Source organism: Nannospalax galili, unplaced genomic scaffold (genome assembly GCF_000622305.1).
Source record: "Nannospalax galili isolate Female #2095 unplaced genomic scaffold, S.galili_v1.0 scaffold824, whole genome shotgun sequence".
NCBI lineage: Eukaryota > Metazoa > Chordata > Mammalia > Rodentia > Spalacidae > Nannospalax > Nannospalax galili.
The window spans coordinates 725,128-743,594 of record NW_008351697.1 but is presented as its reverse complement, the minus strand read 5'-3'; the positions used below and the strand labels follow the sequence as shown (position 1 = coordinate 743,594).

Here is an 18,467-nt window from a genome sequence, read left to right as displayed (position 1 = left end):
AAAAAAAGAAATTGAAGCAAGAACAAAAGGAAATTGAAAGGGAATTACTAGTGTGCACTTCCTAAGACCTGTTAGGAGAGGAGAGCTTCCTGTGCTGCACTTTGCCTGGTGAGACCTAGGGCATTTTTTTTTAGAAACCTTTTAAACTCTTCTGAAAAAAAAAAAAATCAACATCTCTACTTGTATAAGACCTGTGAATATAATTTAACGGAGCGTAGTGTCTATCTGTGTGTGGTCCTTGGCGATGTGTGTCCTTTTATGGATGTGCTGTCAAAACAGTCACTCTACACCCAGGTCCTTCTTCTATGAGGAAAAGCTTTAATCTGTCAGCTGTGTGCATGATGCACATTTGTCTTCATTCCTGTTAGCCCGCCCCTAACTCTCACTTTCTGCTGTTCTTAGTTTTTCCTTTTGGCTTAATTTTTATTGTAACATAAATTGCTCACGTAGGTTCTAAGTCAAGGGGATGAAGTGACAGCACTAACTCCTTCCATGTTTGTTCCCGTCATTCTCCCAGTCCTGCAAAAGTAACCAGTTGTACAAGTCCTCAGCTAATTCCAACATTTGTTCTTGAATATTGTCAGATGCCCACGGTACTATTGCCCCCTTCTTATACCAAAGGTGACAAATCCTCTGTACCTTATTAACAGCACATGTTGGCTGGTCTCTCTTGGGGATAAACAGTTGGATATGGGGTTGTTAATCAAAGACTAAATCCTTATAAAAATGTACTAGATATTGCCAGAGTCCCTTCAGTAGACTTGCACCATTTTGTGTTTGAAAGGATTTTAGAACAGTTTCCCTTCTTTCTAAACTGCTGAATCAGAACTCAGGGACATTGGGTGTCAGGGAGCTGGCAATGAGCCCGGGGTGGGAAGCCTGCTTGCTGTCCAGGCAAATCTTAAGTCAATTAATCTAATGTATTGCTCACTTGGTGTGTATCAGGTACTGTTCAAGGCATTGGTGAGGGAAACCTCAAAATGCATATAATGTACTCTCTTCTGCATGAGTCTAGAGCCCATAGATTAGGGAAATGTCTCTAAGTAGATAATTATAGTGCACTGTGAGTGTTGGTGTAATAGACACATATGAGTACTGTGCCTGGGATAGACTGTGATTGACTGTTGCTAACCAAAAAAGCCATAGTATGCACTTGACACATTCTCTACAAAACTGACTTCAGGAAATCTGCTTTCCTAAGAAGGAAACAGCTCCTGGGTTTGGCCTTGAACTTACCCCATCTGTACTTGTTTCTTTGCTTGTTTATTTCTTGACTCAGCTCGGATTTTGAGGTTGGGGTTATTATGAGTGTCCATGGAAGTTTTTAAAATTATATTTTATTTAATTATGTATGTGTAACGTTTGTGCCACGACATGTGTTAGGAAGTCAGAAGACAACATGCTGGGAGTCAGATTGCTCCTTCTACCATGTGAGTCTTGGGGATTAAGTTCAGGTCTTCGGATTTGGAGGCAGGTACCTTTACTTGCTGAGCCATCTTGCCAGTCCCTCTGGAGATTTTTAAACCTAAAGTAATAGCATGTAAAGTCTCAACAAAAAAGTATTCCTCATGTGACACTACTGCTGCCACCATGCCAATTCTGTGACCTGCTTGAAATAACGCCATTCAAGGAGTCGACAGGAGAGAGGGTAAAAGTCAATAAAAACAGAATTATTTATTAAAAAGATCTAATGTTACAAGAACAGTACACGGAACTATTATCTGACTGTGCCTTCCACATGTTATATACCATTATATATATAGTATATATACAGATTGTATACAATATATTAACGGTTTGACATGGAATCCACAGCACCTTCAGTTACATAGGTGGAATACTTGCTTTCATGAAATTTCTACAGACAAGGAGTGCTGTTTTCTTCACAGCTCATTGGACATTATAAAAAATACAGTCTCTGTATGGATTGAAGACTGTGGTTCCCATTCCATCCAAGAAAAACCTCATTCAGAACCGTGTTGAGAAACAATGTGCCTTGATAAGGAATGGGGTCTACTTTCTACAAAATAACAAATATGCAATACATAAATACAGATACATTGAAACCTGTTTCTTTTTAAATAGGGTCAGGACACAAAATACGTATTTTGTGCATGTTAAGTAAAAACATCCCATGTTTTTTTATTTCTGTAAGAATAAAGCATCAGACATTCTATATGTAGAGTACTCTGGCAGAGATTTACCATTCGTCGGCTATTTGGAAATATTAATCTGAATCTGTCATATGTGACATTTTATTTTACTGGGCTTTGCTTTAGAAGAGTTTAGTTAGAAGCTGATTCTTAAAATTCTTCAATAAATCCAGAATAGAACATTAATGATCAGTGAAGGAGATGGCTTGATTCACCAAATATGAAAAACATATTCCTTTTTAAAAAATATCTTTCTGTACTTTTTTCAGATGCATGATTTGTTCTTGGAAGTGACACCATACTCCAGGATGCACATGTTGGCTTCCTAGAGAGTGTCTCCCTATTTGTGAAGTCCAGCCTCTCCTCCTCAGGAGGCACTCAAGAAAGGCCACTTGGTTGTTCTTATTCAAAGGTTTGAATAGTCAGTCTGTAGGGTTTACTGTAACAGTCTGTTGACTGAATAGTCTTTTATATGTCCCGTTTATTTAGGGGAGTCTTGGACATGTTTCTTTCCAAGTAGAACATGAGTAATTGATGTATAGTTACATTGTACTCTGGAAAGAATCTTTTAGGACATTCAGAACAGAAACTGTAATCTCCCTTTGGATTCTGCAAAGATTAGCCTTGAGAGACAGTGAGTTGAGCTCAATATTCCCATTTTTTTTTGTTCTTAAAGATGCAAATAAACAGGCTTAGACTGTATAAAGGCAAATAAATGAAGAGAAACTGCTTTTTGTCCTCTTAATAACATCACCTGTATAACTAGTGTCTCCTGGTTCCTTTTGGTAATGAGGTTGCAGTATCTCTTCTGGCAACCTTCATAAGTATAAAACCACCCCAGCACATCCTGCTGCTCTGTGTTCTATCATAGCTTGAAGCAGGGTGACTTCACTTAGCTTTTCTGTGTTAGAATCACTTAGGTTGGGTTTGACTCCTCAAAGTAGCCAGCGGGGATTATCTCTGAAGGCATGGGATCCAGTAATGCAGGTTAGGCGAGGCTAGCTGAAGCCTAGCAGTGCCACACGCCCATCCATGGATTGATTGTAAAAGCCAATCCAGACTCTTTTTTTTTTTTTTAAAGCAGTTGATTATATTTCATAAGTGGCATGTGATGGTATAGAAGTGTCTTAAACACTCAGGTTTTTTATCATTTGCTTCAGAATTTGCTCCACCAACTCTCCTTATCCTTACAACTATTTTCACGTAGAAGAAAGCTTTGTAAATTCCAAATCCATTTGATGGTGGGTGGAGAAGTGGGGATAGCCCTGTTCCTTTTCCCTGCACTTATAAATTGGCACTGGTGGCAGCATATCTTTACAGTGTTCAGTGAGCATATATCTTGTGACTTTAAGCTATTTCTGTCATTAAGTATGTGCTGCATTTGCTGCTAGATCACATAGTACTTGATGGAAAACAGTAAGCTAATTTGCATTCTTTCTATTTATCCTACACTATTATAAATGGCTTATTCCCTACCTTAATACTTACTCTGCAATGCATATACAATAGCATATTGACGGAATCTTCTCCTTTGCTAGGCATTCACACAATAGTTTTTGAGGGTTTTTTTTTTCTGTTTTTATCATGGACCCTCATGTCTGAAGTATTTCTTCACATCTCTTGCTGATTTAACCATTGGAATAGTGATCTGAAGGGAAATTGAAAACCACTGGGACTCAGAGTCCTAAGAAAGTGTTTCTTTCTTGAGTTTGTATTTGTTTTTGAAACAGGTCTACTAGAGACCATGTCTGTAACAAATGGATGGCACTCAGAGTCATCAGATAGAAAATCAAATTCCAACATATTAAAAAATTAAGAATACATCTGACAAATTACCTTTGCTTACAAAAATTCATTACATACAATCTGCATATTTTTATTGGACCAAGAACTGTCCTCTCCATTTACAAAAACCAAAGAGAAACCTGATGGGTAAGTCGTATTTCCCCCTAAGCTCCTGTAAGTGCACTCTACGCAGTCCCAAGTGTTCAAAACTCTTCTTGGGACCCTGGATCTCCACTCACTTCACAATTTATCTGCTGTTGATTTCTCAAGCTAGAGCAGAGGAGAGTAAACAGCATCCACAGCGTTCACCAGGAGTGGGAGGGAAGCATCAAAGCCAAGATCAACGTCACTGAGGATGACGCGGAGAGGCTGTGCAGAGTTGACTGAGCACTCGTGATTTTCCCACCTGTGAACAGAAGAGAAACATCCAATGAAGCCAGTTGGCAAGGGTTCTCCTTGGGATGTAGAAGGTGGATAACAGCACTGGTCCTCTGTCAGATGAGACATTGCCTGAGGCCTCTACCTTCACAAGGAGGGTAGGAGTCTATCTCCAAAACAGTGTGGAGAAGCTAAGTCATGTCTAGCAACCAAATCTGACAAGGAGGACTGCTGTGATATCCACTAGTGCAGCACAGGTTTGAAGTATTCCAAGTTCAAGGTCTGAGGATGAACTATTTTATAGTGTATGCCTAATTCAAGAAATAAAACAAAAATAATTAGTAAAAGTGTGAAACAACATGAATTCATAATATTCCATTAATTTAAAATTGAATAATAAAAGCTTTTGTTTACTTTATTTTTTAGTGTTCATTTCAGTTGAGTAGGCTTGAAATTCTAGATTCCCATTCCAAACTTGGTAAAGAAGGGAAAACGTTCATCTACCTTTGTTACATCCAGGAGAAGTCCTTCCGTGAGATTACAATACTATGTGCAGGTAATGAATTAAACTAACAGGTCTGAGTTGGTTGATGTGAAGTAGTTTGAAAGCTTCACTGGCCATGAAATTAAGAGCCGTTTTATTTCATGTTTGAGTCTTTCACCTGCAAAAAGTACATGTGTGCGTGCAGCGCCCACAGAGGCCAGAAGAGGGTGTCAGATCCCCTGGAACTGGGGTTACAGATGGTTTTTAGCTACCATGTGGGCACTGAACTCAGATCCTCTGAAAGAGCAGCCAGTGCTCTTAACGCCCAAGCCGTCTCTCCAGACCCCAAGAGCCATTTTTATACAGTAATGTCTGCATGGTTCTTTAGGCCAGAAGCCTTGTGAAACATCACTGTCAAGGGTTGGGGGGAGGAAGATCCTGGGGACCCACTGCCAGTGCTCTAGCCAATAAAGTGTGCTTTAGGCTCGGTGAGAGGCCTGCCTTAAAAGTAAGAGGGAGGGCATGTGTGTGCTGACCCTGCCATATCTGACACAGTTTGAAGCAGTTATCTGCCACATCTGGATCTGAAATTCTTTCAGCCCTCTCTTCTGCCATGATCCCTATAATTGATTGTTGCTGGGGAAGGGAGAGTCAGTTTTCTTCAGGGATGCAGCACCTGATAGGCTACCAAATGCTCCAGAAGATGGCCTAACGCTCATACACACACATGCAGCAGTAAGTACACTCAGTGGGTTTTTGAAAAAAAAAAAAAAGGTGCATATGGGAAAACTGGTGGGAGGATAGGGGTCAGCCGGAGAGAAGGGTGTGGAAAGGATATTAGATTAAAACATTTATGTATGATATTTGTTTTTTAAAAATTATTTTATGTGTAAGTGTGTATTGCCAGCATGTATGTAAGTGCACCCCGTCATGCAATGCCTGCGGAGGTCAGAAGAGGCTATCAGATTCCCCTGGAACTGGAGTTACAGATGGTTGTTAGCTGCCACGTGGGTGCTGGGATACCAACCCAGGTCTTCTGCAAGAGCAGCCAGTGCTCTTAAATGCCATCTCTCCAGCCCTTATGTATGATATTTTTAAGCAATGCAAAAGAAAAAGTAACGTAGAGAGCAATATATCATGATACCTGACAACCTTGGCTCTCCACACATGTGCACAGAGGCAATGTGCATTTACACACATGTGCACACAAGCACACAGATTGCTATAAGGTTAAAAATGGAGACTGTGGAAAACAGCTCAGGAAATGTCAGGAACATGACAGTGGCTCAGCAGAGGCCTGCTTTGTGGCTGGTATTAGAAACTCTACACTCATGAGGCAAGAACAGTCCTGTATCCTTTTGACTTAGAAGAAAGTGTTTTTAGTTTCTCAGGGTGCTCTTGAAACTTCAGCACCCTTAACAGTTCAGTTGCAGATTAATCAGTGCGCAGACATTATGACCGTTCTTGCTCCAGAAGCAGGGCTTTTATTAAAAAGAATCATAAAGTATTAATATTTTGTGTGACCTCAAGGCATTTTAATTCTTAGATGTCTTCACCTGAGTATCTGAGAAAGTCAGATTTTCACCACCTTGCATATTTTATTTTAAAGCAAATTTTGTCATACCCAAAATTTGTAAGAATAGAATGCAGTCAGATTCCTAGAATGCTGAAAGTTTATTATTCAAGCTTAATTATTTATTTTCTCTATAAATACATGTATATCTATCATCTGTCTGTCTATCTATCTATCATCCATCCATCCATCTATCTATCTATCATCTATCTATCTATCTATCTATCTATCAATCATCTATCTATCATCTATCTGTCTATCATCTATCTATCTATCTATCTATCATCTATCATCTATCTATCATCTATGTATCATCTATTTATCATCTATCATCTATCTATCATCTATCATCTGTCATCTATCTATATTCATCCATCCATCCATCCATCCATCCATCCATCCATCCATCCATCCGTCATCTATCATCTTTTAAAGCTTCCTTCAGTGATTTGAAATATGCAGACATAACTTACCTTTTTCCATATGCACTTCAATATAGACGCCTAAAAATAAGATATTTTCCTGTGGAACTCCAATGCAATGCTTAAAAATAGCATATTAGGGCTGAAAAAATGGCTCAGTGACTAAGAGAACTGACTGTTCTTGCAGAGGACCCAGGCTTGGTTCCTAGCACCCATATGGCAGCTAGCAATCATCCTTAACTCCAGTTCCAGGGGATCCAGTGCTTACTTATGGCTTCTATGGTCCGTGGGCATTGAACGCATGGGTACACTTACATACATATCAGCAAACCATTCATACACATAAAATAAATAAGCAAAAGTTTAAAATTAATAATAAAGCAGGAAACTGATGTTGAAGTAGTATTATCTAATACATAGGTGATCAAATTTTTATTTCTTATCACAATAATTCTCCATAATTATTTCATTTAAAAATTTTATCCAGTAATTTATAATTTATTAAATATTATGCCAGTAGCTTTCCCTCAAAGTCCAGTGTTACTATTTTCTCTATTGTATTTGCTATGAATAACATTTTGTGGAATTAAAAGGAACCACAAACAATTGCTCTGGTCTGATTCCAAGTTGAAAATTATGAAATAATCTAGGGCCATGTAGAGAACCTTCTAGGGCATCGCTGTGGGTATCCTTTTAAGTTAGGAATTGTTGCCCTTCAAATAATGCTTATAATCACCTATTCATCAACAGCAAATTTTTTTCACAATGCTTTAATGAAAATTGCTCACTTACTGGGAAATAAGCATATCTAATAAAACCTTCCACTTCCATTTTTGATTACCTTGAAAAAAATGGTTACTTACAAATTTATAAAATCTCCCTTTAGTCAGTTTTTCCTTTGCTGCTAAAATGATTTCAGATGTGTGTGTGGGCTGGGAGACCACCATACCTATGTCAGAATCCTGGATCTACCAGGTAATAACAGCAAATTCTTAGAGAAATTACTGAAATTCTCTGCAATTCAGGGAAAATGCCCCCTACCCCATGTAAGTGCTGCTACAATTAAGCAAAATAGCTTAAGTAAAGGACTTTTGACTGTGCTTGGTCTATTGCCAGTGCTCGATAAAGACAATCAGTTACTAATATTGCAAACAACCCAATGAATACAATTTATTATTTGTTTAGACAGAAATGAATATCAGTTTTTAACTTGAAATCATCCCTTCCAGATTCACCATTATTTCATGGGGAACAATGACAGTACTACAGAAGTTGGTACTTCAAACTGGTTTATATCTGTTTAAAAGCAGTATTTCAAACCCAAGGGGGCAATTACTACTAAGGCCAGGATAGGCAAAGGGATCTCAAAAGCAAGTACATCCTATTGGAAACCAGGTGATTTCTGGGTGTGTTGTATTCTACAATTGTGACCAAATTTCTGTCAGTTACGCTAACTGCAGAATGGTGTGGAAGTCACAGAAGAGAAATACCTTAAAAAATCTCTGATTGATGCAGCGTAGCCTTCAACTTTGAGAAGATTGAGAGCCTCCTAAATTGATGACATCTCAATCAAGCCTGCTCTGCCAAAACTTACCTGAATATGAAGGTACCCTGATTTGGGAGCTAGCTGTTCCATCCCCTCCTTCACTGTATGCCCGAACTTCAATAATGTAGACTCCAGCATCAGGGAGTGGTATTACAGCTTGAGGTTTCTGTGTTTCAATGACTTGACTGCTGGTGTGACCCTCTTGCCTATAAAAAACCTGTAAGCAATATCAGGGGTTTATGTTATTTGCTATTTAATTGGGGCTTTAGCATGTTTACTGATCACCTACTGCAGATCAGACTCTGAGCGAAGCACAGGGATCTGTTGCTTAGATCAGCAAATGTGATGCACGTGTCACACACGCTGGGGTGGTGGTGTACATATGGGCAAATGGCAGCATGGGGAGAGAATGTGATTCTGCCTAGAACTTCAGGGAATGCTTTACAAAGGAGGTGATGCCCACACTGAGTATTTGAAGGTAAATGGAAAGCGGGCATGGTGGTTCAGACTGGTAATCCCAGTTTTCTACGGTTGAAGAGCTGCCTGGACTGTAAGTATGAGAGCATGTCTCCAAACAAAGAAAAACCCTCCCCAAATTATAGAATTGACCAGTCTGAGAATTCCAGATTCATAAGGGAACATAAAACAGCTTATACTTAATAAGAAGGCGTGGCATAGAGAAAACTTAGGGAAATTGAAGCAAGGAGAGAGACAGGCAGAAAGGACACATGCTGGGGAAAATCTTCGATGCCTGGTCCCCTAAAGAACGGTGTACTAAATGTCAGCTGGAGACGCATAGGCAGAAGGAACTTCAGTCGAGGAATGGCCTCCATCAGATGGGCCTGTGGCTGGCTGTGTGGGACATTTTCTTGATTGCTAATTGATGTGGGGGCCCGGAACACTGTGTAAGTGGCACCCCTGGACAGGTGGGTCTGGGCTGAACATAAGCCTCAGGGCGAGCAAGCCTGTAAGCAGCGTTCCTCCAAGATCTCTGTAGCTGTTGGTTTTCTGATGAATTGGCATTTAGATATCAATGGGTAGCAAAGTTAACTTCTTTTGACATCTGTCATCATTGCATGATGAAAATCTGTGCCTGGTCAATAAAAGCACACATCTGGACACAATATTATCCTGTTTATCAGAAAACCAAGGCCACAGAGAAGTCTGGGTCCTTTCTACAAGCCCGTGTGGAAATAGTTTTACAAGGTCAGTGCTCCAATCGATTCCTACCTGCTCACTATGTGGTACTCGTCTTAGGCTTTTGCCTCCGCCAATGCGCTAGTATAAATTGGAGTGTAATAGCCAAAGAGCAGCAGTTAGGATACATTTAAGTGCATTTTTACTCATTTTCATTGTTTTTATGCATTTTCATAATTGTTGGTATTATGATTGCCTAAAGGAAATAACAATGGTTTGATCATCATACAAATGTGAATTCAAAACAATTTCCTAAGCATACCTGACTGAGCAAATGATAGCCCTTTCGCAACTTGAATCCACTGTTGTGTTCAGTAGAAATACTACCTATTTCATGGTTTTGTTAGGAGAACTAAGGAGGAATGTGTCTATAAAATATCTAGCATAGGCCCTTTTACATGCAGGCTGTCTGTCTGTCTGCCTACCTACCTACCTACGTAAGGTATGTGTATTCCTATAGAAAGTGTATTTTGAGCTTGAACTGACTTTCATACAATAAAATAAAATTTAGAAAAGCAGTATTTGTGGCGTGGCAGGGTGTGTGCACACATATGCTCATGAGTGAGGAGCCCAGAGGCCAGTCTCAGATGTTATTTGTCAAGAATCATTCAATTTGATTTTTGAGACAAGAGTCTTTCACTGGGGCCACAGGCTTACTTACTCAGCTAGGCTGCCTAACTAAACACCCATGGGTCCTCCTGCCTCTGCCTCCCAATGCCTGCCTTTTATGTGGGTTCTAAGTCTCATGTGGCAAGCACTTTGCCAGTTGCGTCACCTCTTCACCCCCTCAAAATAGTGTTTTTGGTAATGCACATTCTGTTCGTCTTTCTTGGGTCCAAATTTGCACTGGGGTCTTTGGAAGAAAGTGACTTCTGCATCAGCTTCTAAAATTTTATAGTTCTATGTACCGATATCCTATCTGAGAAGGACATCATTGCTTGAAGAGACATGTAAAGTGATGGCAAGCATCCCCACATCCTTCCTGGACCAGGTACCATGCTTGGGGATCAGAGACCAAGGCCACATGTGCCAACATTCTTGATGCTTAGTCCAATCTCACACACATTACACAGCACAATTCAGGGTGATGTGCATTGCAATAGGAAACATTTGACAACAGAGCAGTGCCCAGAATGTGTTTTGTCAGAGTTGGTGGAACTTGGAGGGGGGGACAGCTTCAGCAGTTTATTTGGTTTAAAAAATGACAAATCTGTCAGAATTTATGTTCCCCATTTTGACTGTAGCACAGTAATGAATTACAATTTGATCATCTGCATGAGGTAATTAGAAATCAAATTTCTGGGAATGGAGATGTATGTAAATTGGTGAGGACTGGCAGGGGAGTGACTGTTTCAGAGGACACTGGTATTATGGTTCAATAAATTATGATTTTTTATGACAAAGAAAAATGCAGCCAGCAATGCATATCTAATGCTGCTGTAAAATCCAGAGTTGAAGAAAAACGTGTCGATCGGCTGAGATTTAAGAACAAAAGGCAGAAGCAGCAAAAAAGCCAAAACCCAACTAAACAACAACAGAAAGGCAGTCAACAGGTTTGGGATCAAATGTGGCTTTTCTCAGTACAGCCAAGAAGCAGTGACACCAGGCACATCAGTAAGGTGTTTTACCAAGTAAAATGTTGACTAAAGAAATGGTTACTCTTCAGTGCTTTGGAGTGTCTGGGCCCACTAGTAAGTCTAGACTTAAAAAAAGGTGAATGTGGATAAGAAATATAAAAAGACTAAAGCGTTATCAAGATGTGGCAAATATGGTTCCTGACTCCAAGGAGGCCAGGAGATTTTTGACAATCTGGATGTTTCAAGATTGGCAGTTCCACTTGACAGCTATCTTTATTCATGAAAGAAATTGCCTGCTGTAATGTCAAGACTGGTTTCAAATTCTATTTAAAAAACCAAGATCATTGGTTTATCCAAAGACATAATCCTGAACCAAAATGTAACTGGTTCTAATATTCTTTTAAAAAATGTTATTGCATTTATTTATCTTGGATGCATGTGTATGTCTCCACGCACACATGCAGTACACGTGTGGAGGTCAGAGGACAATGTGAGGGAGTTAGTTCTCTCCTTCTACCACCCTGTGAGCCCCAAAAATCAAGCTCAGGTTGACAAGCTTGGCGGAAAGGACTGACGAGCAGGAACCGCTATTCTTAAAGAAATGGCTGTACTATAAATCTGATAGTGACAGAGTATTGGGGTGAGCATGCTAAATATTCAACAGAGAAATGTTTTGTTGACTATTCCTATAGGTGTCCTTGAGGAGGGCATCCTGTTAAAGTGAAGGCCATTCATCAGCTAAACATCTTGGAAAAGTTCATGAGAACAAGTCATCTTGATAATAGAGCTTAAGGACTCTGAAGCCCCAGGGACAAGGGGATGGGCGATAAAAGACATACGAAACTAGATGAATCCGGGCATGCTGGTGCCTATCATGTCAGGACCTGAGAGGCTGAGGAAGGGGGATCAAGAATCAGATTGCACCTCCATAGCAGTTCAAGGCCAGCCAATGCTTCACATGACCCTGTCTCAAAAAGCAAACACCACCTACCACAACTAAATGGAAACTAGCTGAATTAAAATTAAAAAAAAAAAAACAAGTATCTTCTTGAAGTCCCTCAAATTAAGGTAAAGAATAAGAACAAATCATTCTGGAAGAATGCAAAGGAAAATAGCTTTAGATACTTAAATGACAATTGAATTACGATAGAATTTATTCTCATAATTGTTTTAATAGCTTTTGTATAATCTTCATCGCTATTATGAGATATAAAATGTATTTATCAAATCTGTAATCATTATGCCAAAAAATCTGAATTACTGTAACATTTTGTATATTGTTAAAACTGTAACTTTAATTGTAAAAAAAAAATAAAAAATAATAATAAATAAAATATTACAAAAAGATAAAAAAATATTTGGAATTCCAAGAACAATTGTTTGTAGAGTGTCTGAAAGGACTTTTAAAGATGCTACTTTCTGATGATCAACTTTCAAACATTTAGGGGCTGTTCTTTCTTTATTTTTTAATGGTGCATTGATACAAGATCTCTCTGTAGCCCCAACTGACCTGGAACTCGCTATGTACACCAGGCTGGCCTCAATCTCACAAAGATCTGCCTGCCTCTGCATCTATCTTACACTACACTACACACACACACACACACACACACACACACAGTTTCTATAAAGTCTCCTTCATATACTTTATATACTTGAGCCATTTCTGTTTATTTTAAAAGAAACTATCTTGAACAATAGTATCAAGCATAATTAGACATAGATGTATAATCAGATGTAGATGTATAATGGTGCTGTGTACCTTATTAAGCCAATATGTATGCATTTCTAAAATTATGAGCAGCAAGGAAAAAGCTATCACATTTGGAAAGAATGTATATGAAAGAAGGACTCTAAAGTTTCCAGAGGGCCAGGTGTGCTGGTGCACCCCTTTAATCATAATCTCTGAAAGAGATTCTCCAGCTTTCTAGAAGGGGTGATAGCTTGATATTATTATTACTATTATTAAATTTATTCATCTTTATAAAAACCGAAGTGCAAGATCTCTTGAACAATCTCAAAAATGAAGTATTGAGAAACTTTGCTGATAGTCAATATTTGATGTTCTATTTCATTTTATATTTAATTTAAAAAATTTGGCTCAGTAGTTAAGAGCACTGGCTGTTCTTGCACAGGACCCAGGTTAGGTTCCCAGCACCCATGTGGCAGTTAACAACTGTCCCTAACTATAGTTCTAGAGGATCCAATGCCCTCTTCTCACCTCAGCAGGCATTGCATGCAGACGGTAGACTTAGGTTCATGCAGGCAAAACACTCATAAAATAAAAGTAAATTTTAGCCAGGCATGGTGGCACACACATTTAATCCCAGCCCTTAGGAGGCAGAGACAGGCAGATCTCTGTGAGTTCAAGGCCAGTCTGGTCTCCATAAAAAATACAGGCCAGCTGTGCCTACAGAGAGACCTTGTCTCAAAAAGACCAAAACAAAATTACATTCTATTTATTCTGTGTGAGTGTGTGTGCGTGGTGTATGTGCACGTGTGTATGTGCACATGCATGATGGGTGCACAATTGTGCAGGTCAGAGGACAATTTGTAGGGAGTCACTTCTCTTTTTCTACCATCTGCATCCTGGCGATTGTACTTAGGTCGTCAGGCTTAGTGGCAAGCTTCTTTACCTGCTGAACCGTCTTGCCAGCCCTGGCTCAATTTTGTTGTGGTGCTTATGACACAACCGTCTTCTCTTGCTGTACTCATGGTCAATTTTGAGGGTCCCAATAAGATTTTGTGATGGGGAGACATCTTTGTTTTCTTCCAAACACATTTGAACCAAATTTACCTGATGATCACTTTGTCTTTTTGTCTGTCTGGCAAGTTGTTGACTACTCAGTCGCTGGTACCACGTGAGCAGTGAGATCTGTGCTGCCATGGGTAGAATGTGTGTCCTGCAACACTGTGCTCTTACCAGTGTAGTATTTAAGAAGCAAGACTTGTAAAATAGTATTTATTTTTATGTGTGCGTATATTTTTGCCTGCATATGTGTGTATATACCATGTGCATGCAGTGCCTGCAGAGGCCAGAAGAGGGCATCAGATCCTCTGGAACTGGAATTACAGGAGCTTGTGAGCTGTCATGTAGGTGCTGGGAACTGAACCTGGAGCCTCTGGAAGAGCAGCAAGTTCCCTAGGCTCTGAGCCATCTCTCTAGCCCCAAGAAGTGGGACATTTAAGAAGCAATAATTTACAGGCCCACCCCTTGAGAATGGGATGAAGGACAGTTTAAAGGTGGCTTCATGTCCCCTCTGGTTCTCTTCCTACCTTCTGCTATGTGAGGACCTCTCTGCTTTAGAGACTCCTCAACTTCAGAACTGTGAGGAAATGTATGTAATTCAGTTTCAGATACTCCATTACAGTAGTATAAAAGGACCAAGGTTTATGCTTTCTTAGAAAATGGGTACATTTAATGTCAAATTCTGCTGTTTTATCTTATTATGCTATTTTTGTGGTTTACTTCTGGAGAATTCTAAAAATAAAATGGATTAGCGGATTAGTAATGGGTCAAGTGTGGTGTGGGTCACAACCAGGCTCCCTCCACTTAACAATTTTGTTATAGTTTTGACAACCTCCCCACCCCCATACCAGAGTGCAAAGGTCAGAGGACAACTTTAGGGAGTCAGTTCTCACCTTAAACCATATAAGTCCTGGAGACTGAACTGAGTCCTCAGACCTGGTAGCAAGTTTCCTTCCCACTGAGGCATCTTACTGGCTCTCTTTTTATTTTAAGTTACTTTTATAATCTGGAAATCTACGTGAAGGCTCTTTTGCATTCACTAATGTTAAATTGGAGTGGATGTAGAAGTGAGTTAGAAATCTTTGCATTTTAAACTTCAGTCACCAAATCTGAGTCCTCAGCCTCAAACCTGTACAGCTACGTTTCCAGTAGATGCCTTTACTTGTAAAAATAAAACAGTTGGCAAAAACAAAGGAAAAATAAAATATCCTCCCTTTTGATATTGCAGTTAATTGCAGAAACTCAGGTTACTTGAATACTAAGAAGCTTCTACCTTGAAATTTTCAAGAATTTCAGAAGCAAATTCTGTCTAAGGGATCAAGTCTGTGTCAAATGACCTTGTGGAAAGAGAAATGCCTGGTGTGCTCTGTTCTACTTCTGTAGATCTTCCCGCTTAGGATGAGGTGGTGACTGATACTCCAGAGTTACTCCTGAACTTACAGCAGTTTTGGGAATATAGTTGGAATCACACAGGACATATTTTCCCCCAGGTGATGATGCCCAGCCTGACCACCCTTACGCCTGTATTTATTTCCCTACAGATGGTCCTGCTGTCTAACCACTGTGTGGAGACTCTCACCTAGGCTGAGCTAGTCCTTGAAGTCATGCTCAGAACAGGGGGCTCCAAGCATGGGTTCTCTGGGTACATCTCTTTTCTTTGTGTCTTCGGCTGTTATTTCCAGCTACCCTTCTGTGCCATGGTGCCCATGTAAGGAGGAACCCCCCCCCGCCAAGGCCAGACCAGGAGAATCCAGGCTCCACACTAAGCCTATTCTGCAGTGTGAAGTGTGCTTTTCCCCAAGCAGGCCATGTTGTCCATATTTCTCCTGTGGGGGACTATCCTTCTTCTAAAGGGTGTAATACGGTTTAAGAGTAGGCACGGGGGTCTGGTGGCATACTCTATTGGCAGCCTACTTCTGTAGAATCTAGCCCTTTGTTCTCTGGGATATAGGGAATGGAACTCTTTTCAAGGAAATGAAAAAGAAAATAACCTTCTAGCAATGTGGGCCTGCTCATCATTAATTTGTACAACTAAGATGCACCATACTGGGCGTTTCCCCTAGCAAGAAGGTTTTCCAAGGTGACTTGTACTGTCTTCACTAAGGAAGATGTGCACAAAACTTTGTCAGCTTTCCTTTTGTTAAGAAACAAACTTCTTTACCTCATCAGGTAGTGTCCGCTCCTAGCAAAAGAAAAATTGTATCTATTTTTTAACATGTACCTCTTAAATGTCAAATATTCACACAAATTGCCTAATCCTTAAAATAATGGTATAGGATACATATTGCTAACGATATTTTTAATATTTTTAAGCAAAGAAAGTGAAACTCAGGTAGTTATTGAGCAACTGATTCAAAAGTATGCAAGAAAATTTGAACTGTAGTCTGCCTGACTTTGAAGCCAATGATCTTTCTATAGCATGTCAGAGCGTGTGGAAAGTCATAATGGAAAAAATAAATATTTGATAATACACAGAGATGAATAATTGCATAAGATACTCCTGGTCAGGTCAAAATCAATGAATTTATTCAGCTTTTCTAAAGGAATTGAGGTTGAAGAGTCCTTGGTTCAAGGAGCTCAGTCTGATGGGGGAGACCAGTGACATTTAAAGTATAGCAGCAAATGCAGAGCTAATGGGTTGACTTGTCAAACACTCAGGCATATAGCTGGGTATACTGGTGAGTTTTACTGTAAATTTTACCTGGTCACTTGGGAAGAGAGTTTTAGTGAGGAACTATCTAGATCAGTTTGGCCTATGGCCATGTCTGGGGCGGGGCTTGTCTTAATTGTTAAGGGATGTAGGAACACCTAGTGTAGCACTATTCCTTAGGCAGCGGATCCTGAGCAGTGTAACAGACGCAGAAGCTAGCTGGGAAAGGGGGCAATCAGTGACCCACACATTTATTTTTCTCTGCCCTTGACTACGAATATGATGCTTCAAGTTCCTGCCTTGACGTCTCTCTAATGGATTATAACCTGGAATTCTAAGCCCCAAATGTCTGTTCTTCCCTATGTTGCTTTCTGTCATGGTGTTGTGTCATGTCACAGCAAAAGAAACACAATCAGAATACTGAGGAATGCCACACCCAGCCAAAGTGTTTTCTTCAGCCATACAGATCGTGAGCTCGCTGGGAGGCCCCTCACCCCTGGCCTTCTCGGTGGTCACATGTTTTGTCACGTGTTTTCATGTGTCGTGCTTTGCTTTTCTAGTTTGGGAGACTCACACTGCTGGGTTGGTTCTTGAATGGTCTTTCAGTATTTGTGACTTTATTGCTTTTCAGCATTGAAGAACAGATTTATTTTTATTGACAAGTTGGCAGGACATGGTGTTTTGGGGAAAGAGGTGAAAATAAGAGGGTTAATGGAAGGATCTAGAAAATGCCTCACGTGCTCTCCTCAAAAGATGAAAATTCTATATCTCTTAGGATTAGGGACAGATTTGAGTATGTGTATCGGTTTCAGTGTGAGGCTGTCTGTGATTGATATTAATTACAGCTAAGAAATACTACAATCTGTGTCTTGATTTAGTGGGAACTATTTATCATCATCACACACACATACACATACACACTCCATTTGTAACTGCTTTGGTTTTAGTTTAAAAATTTTACTACTCCATGCACAAAATTCTATGTCACCCTCTTTGAGTGAAAACCCACCATATAATGGTTTTTCAGTCTAAAAATTATCATTAAAATAGTTTCAGATCTACTATAAATAATATTCAACTCATGATTATGTATAGAGTTTAGTATTAAATAGATGCTAGTGTTATTGAAAAGGAGTTTAAAATTAAGGCAATTCAGTCCATAGACCATGTATGCTTTTAAAACCAAAACTGATTTAAAAAACAAGCCATGAAAATATTCCCTTGTCTTCAGATAGCCATGAACACATGAGAAGATGTCTGGAAGATGGGTCTTGCACAACTTGCTGTCCCTCCATGGACTCCTTCCTATCTAGCATGCTGGCCCCAGCACATTTTTCTTCTTATGTCTCTTAGTTAGGAGAAAGTCACTCTATATTCAATCTTAAACGTCCGGTCCTTGTCACCTGCCAACAAAGTTTACCAGGAGGATCTGGCATGGTTTCCCACTTGGCACCAAGTATCACAGAACTATCTTCATGTGAATTATTGAATTAAGACTACCCTGCCTTTTGTACCCCTTTCCTCCCTGTGCTTTGTGCAACTGAAGCTGAGTTGGACTGCCTCATCTCTCACCATGGCAGGAAAGCACCATTCGAAGACAGAAAGATACAGACCTACCATGATCAGCAGATTGTCCCTGTGGCCCAGCTATACTGTGTCCGAGTATTTATCCAAAGCACTCCAAGTTGATCTATCTCAGAGATACGTGCATGCCCATGTTGACTACAATACTATTCATAATACCTGAGTTATGGAATCAACCCAGGGGTCTAACAACAGAGGAATGGATAAGGAAAATGCTGTGCATTTACACAATGGAATTTTTCCTAGTTGTAAAGAATGAATGAAGTTATACCACTAGAGCAGAACGGATGCAACTGGAGATAATCCCGCTGGACGAGTTAGTGTAACTACAGAAAGACAACTACTTCTTGTTTGCTCTCATTTGTGGCT

The 18,467-nt window shown here is 39.8% G+C and overlaps 1 protein-coding gene across 1 annotated transcript in view; it reads right to left on the bottom strand.

Moving 5' to 3' along the window:
• Positions 1-1,715: 1,715 nt before the first annotated feature.
• The window catches only part of Cntn5 (contactin 5), a 553,885-nt gene continuing 537,133 nt past the window's right edge, over positions 1,716-18,467 (bottom strand). The window contains exons 21-22 of the mRNA XM_008848668.2: positions 8,390-8,558; positions 1,716-4,344 (exon numbers count right to left, since the gene is read on the bottom strand). Of these exons, the coding sequence (XP_008846890.1) occupies positions 4,244-4,344; positions 8,390-8,558 (270 nt within the window). The 3' untranslated portion in view covers positions 1,716-4,243. The remainder of the gene's footprint in view (positions 4,345-8,389; positions 8,559-18,467) is intronic.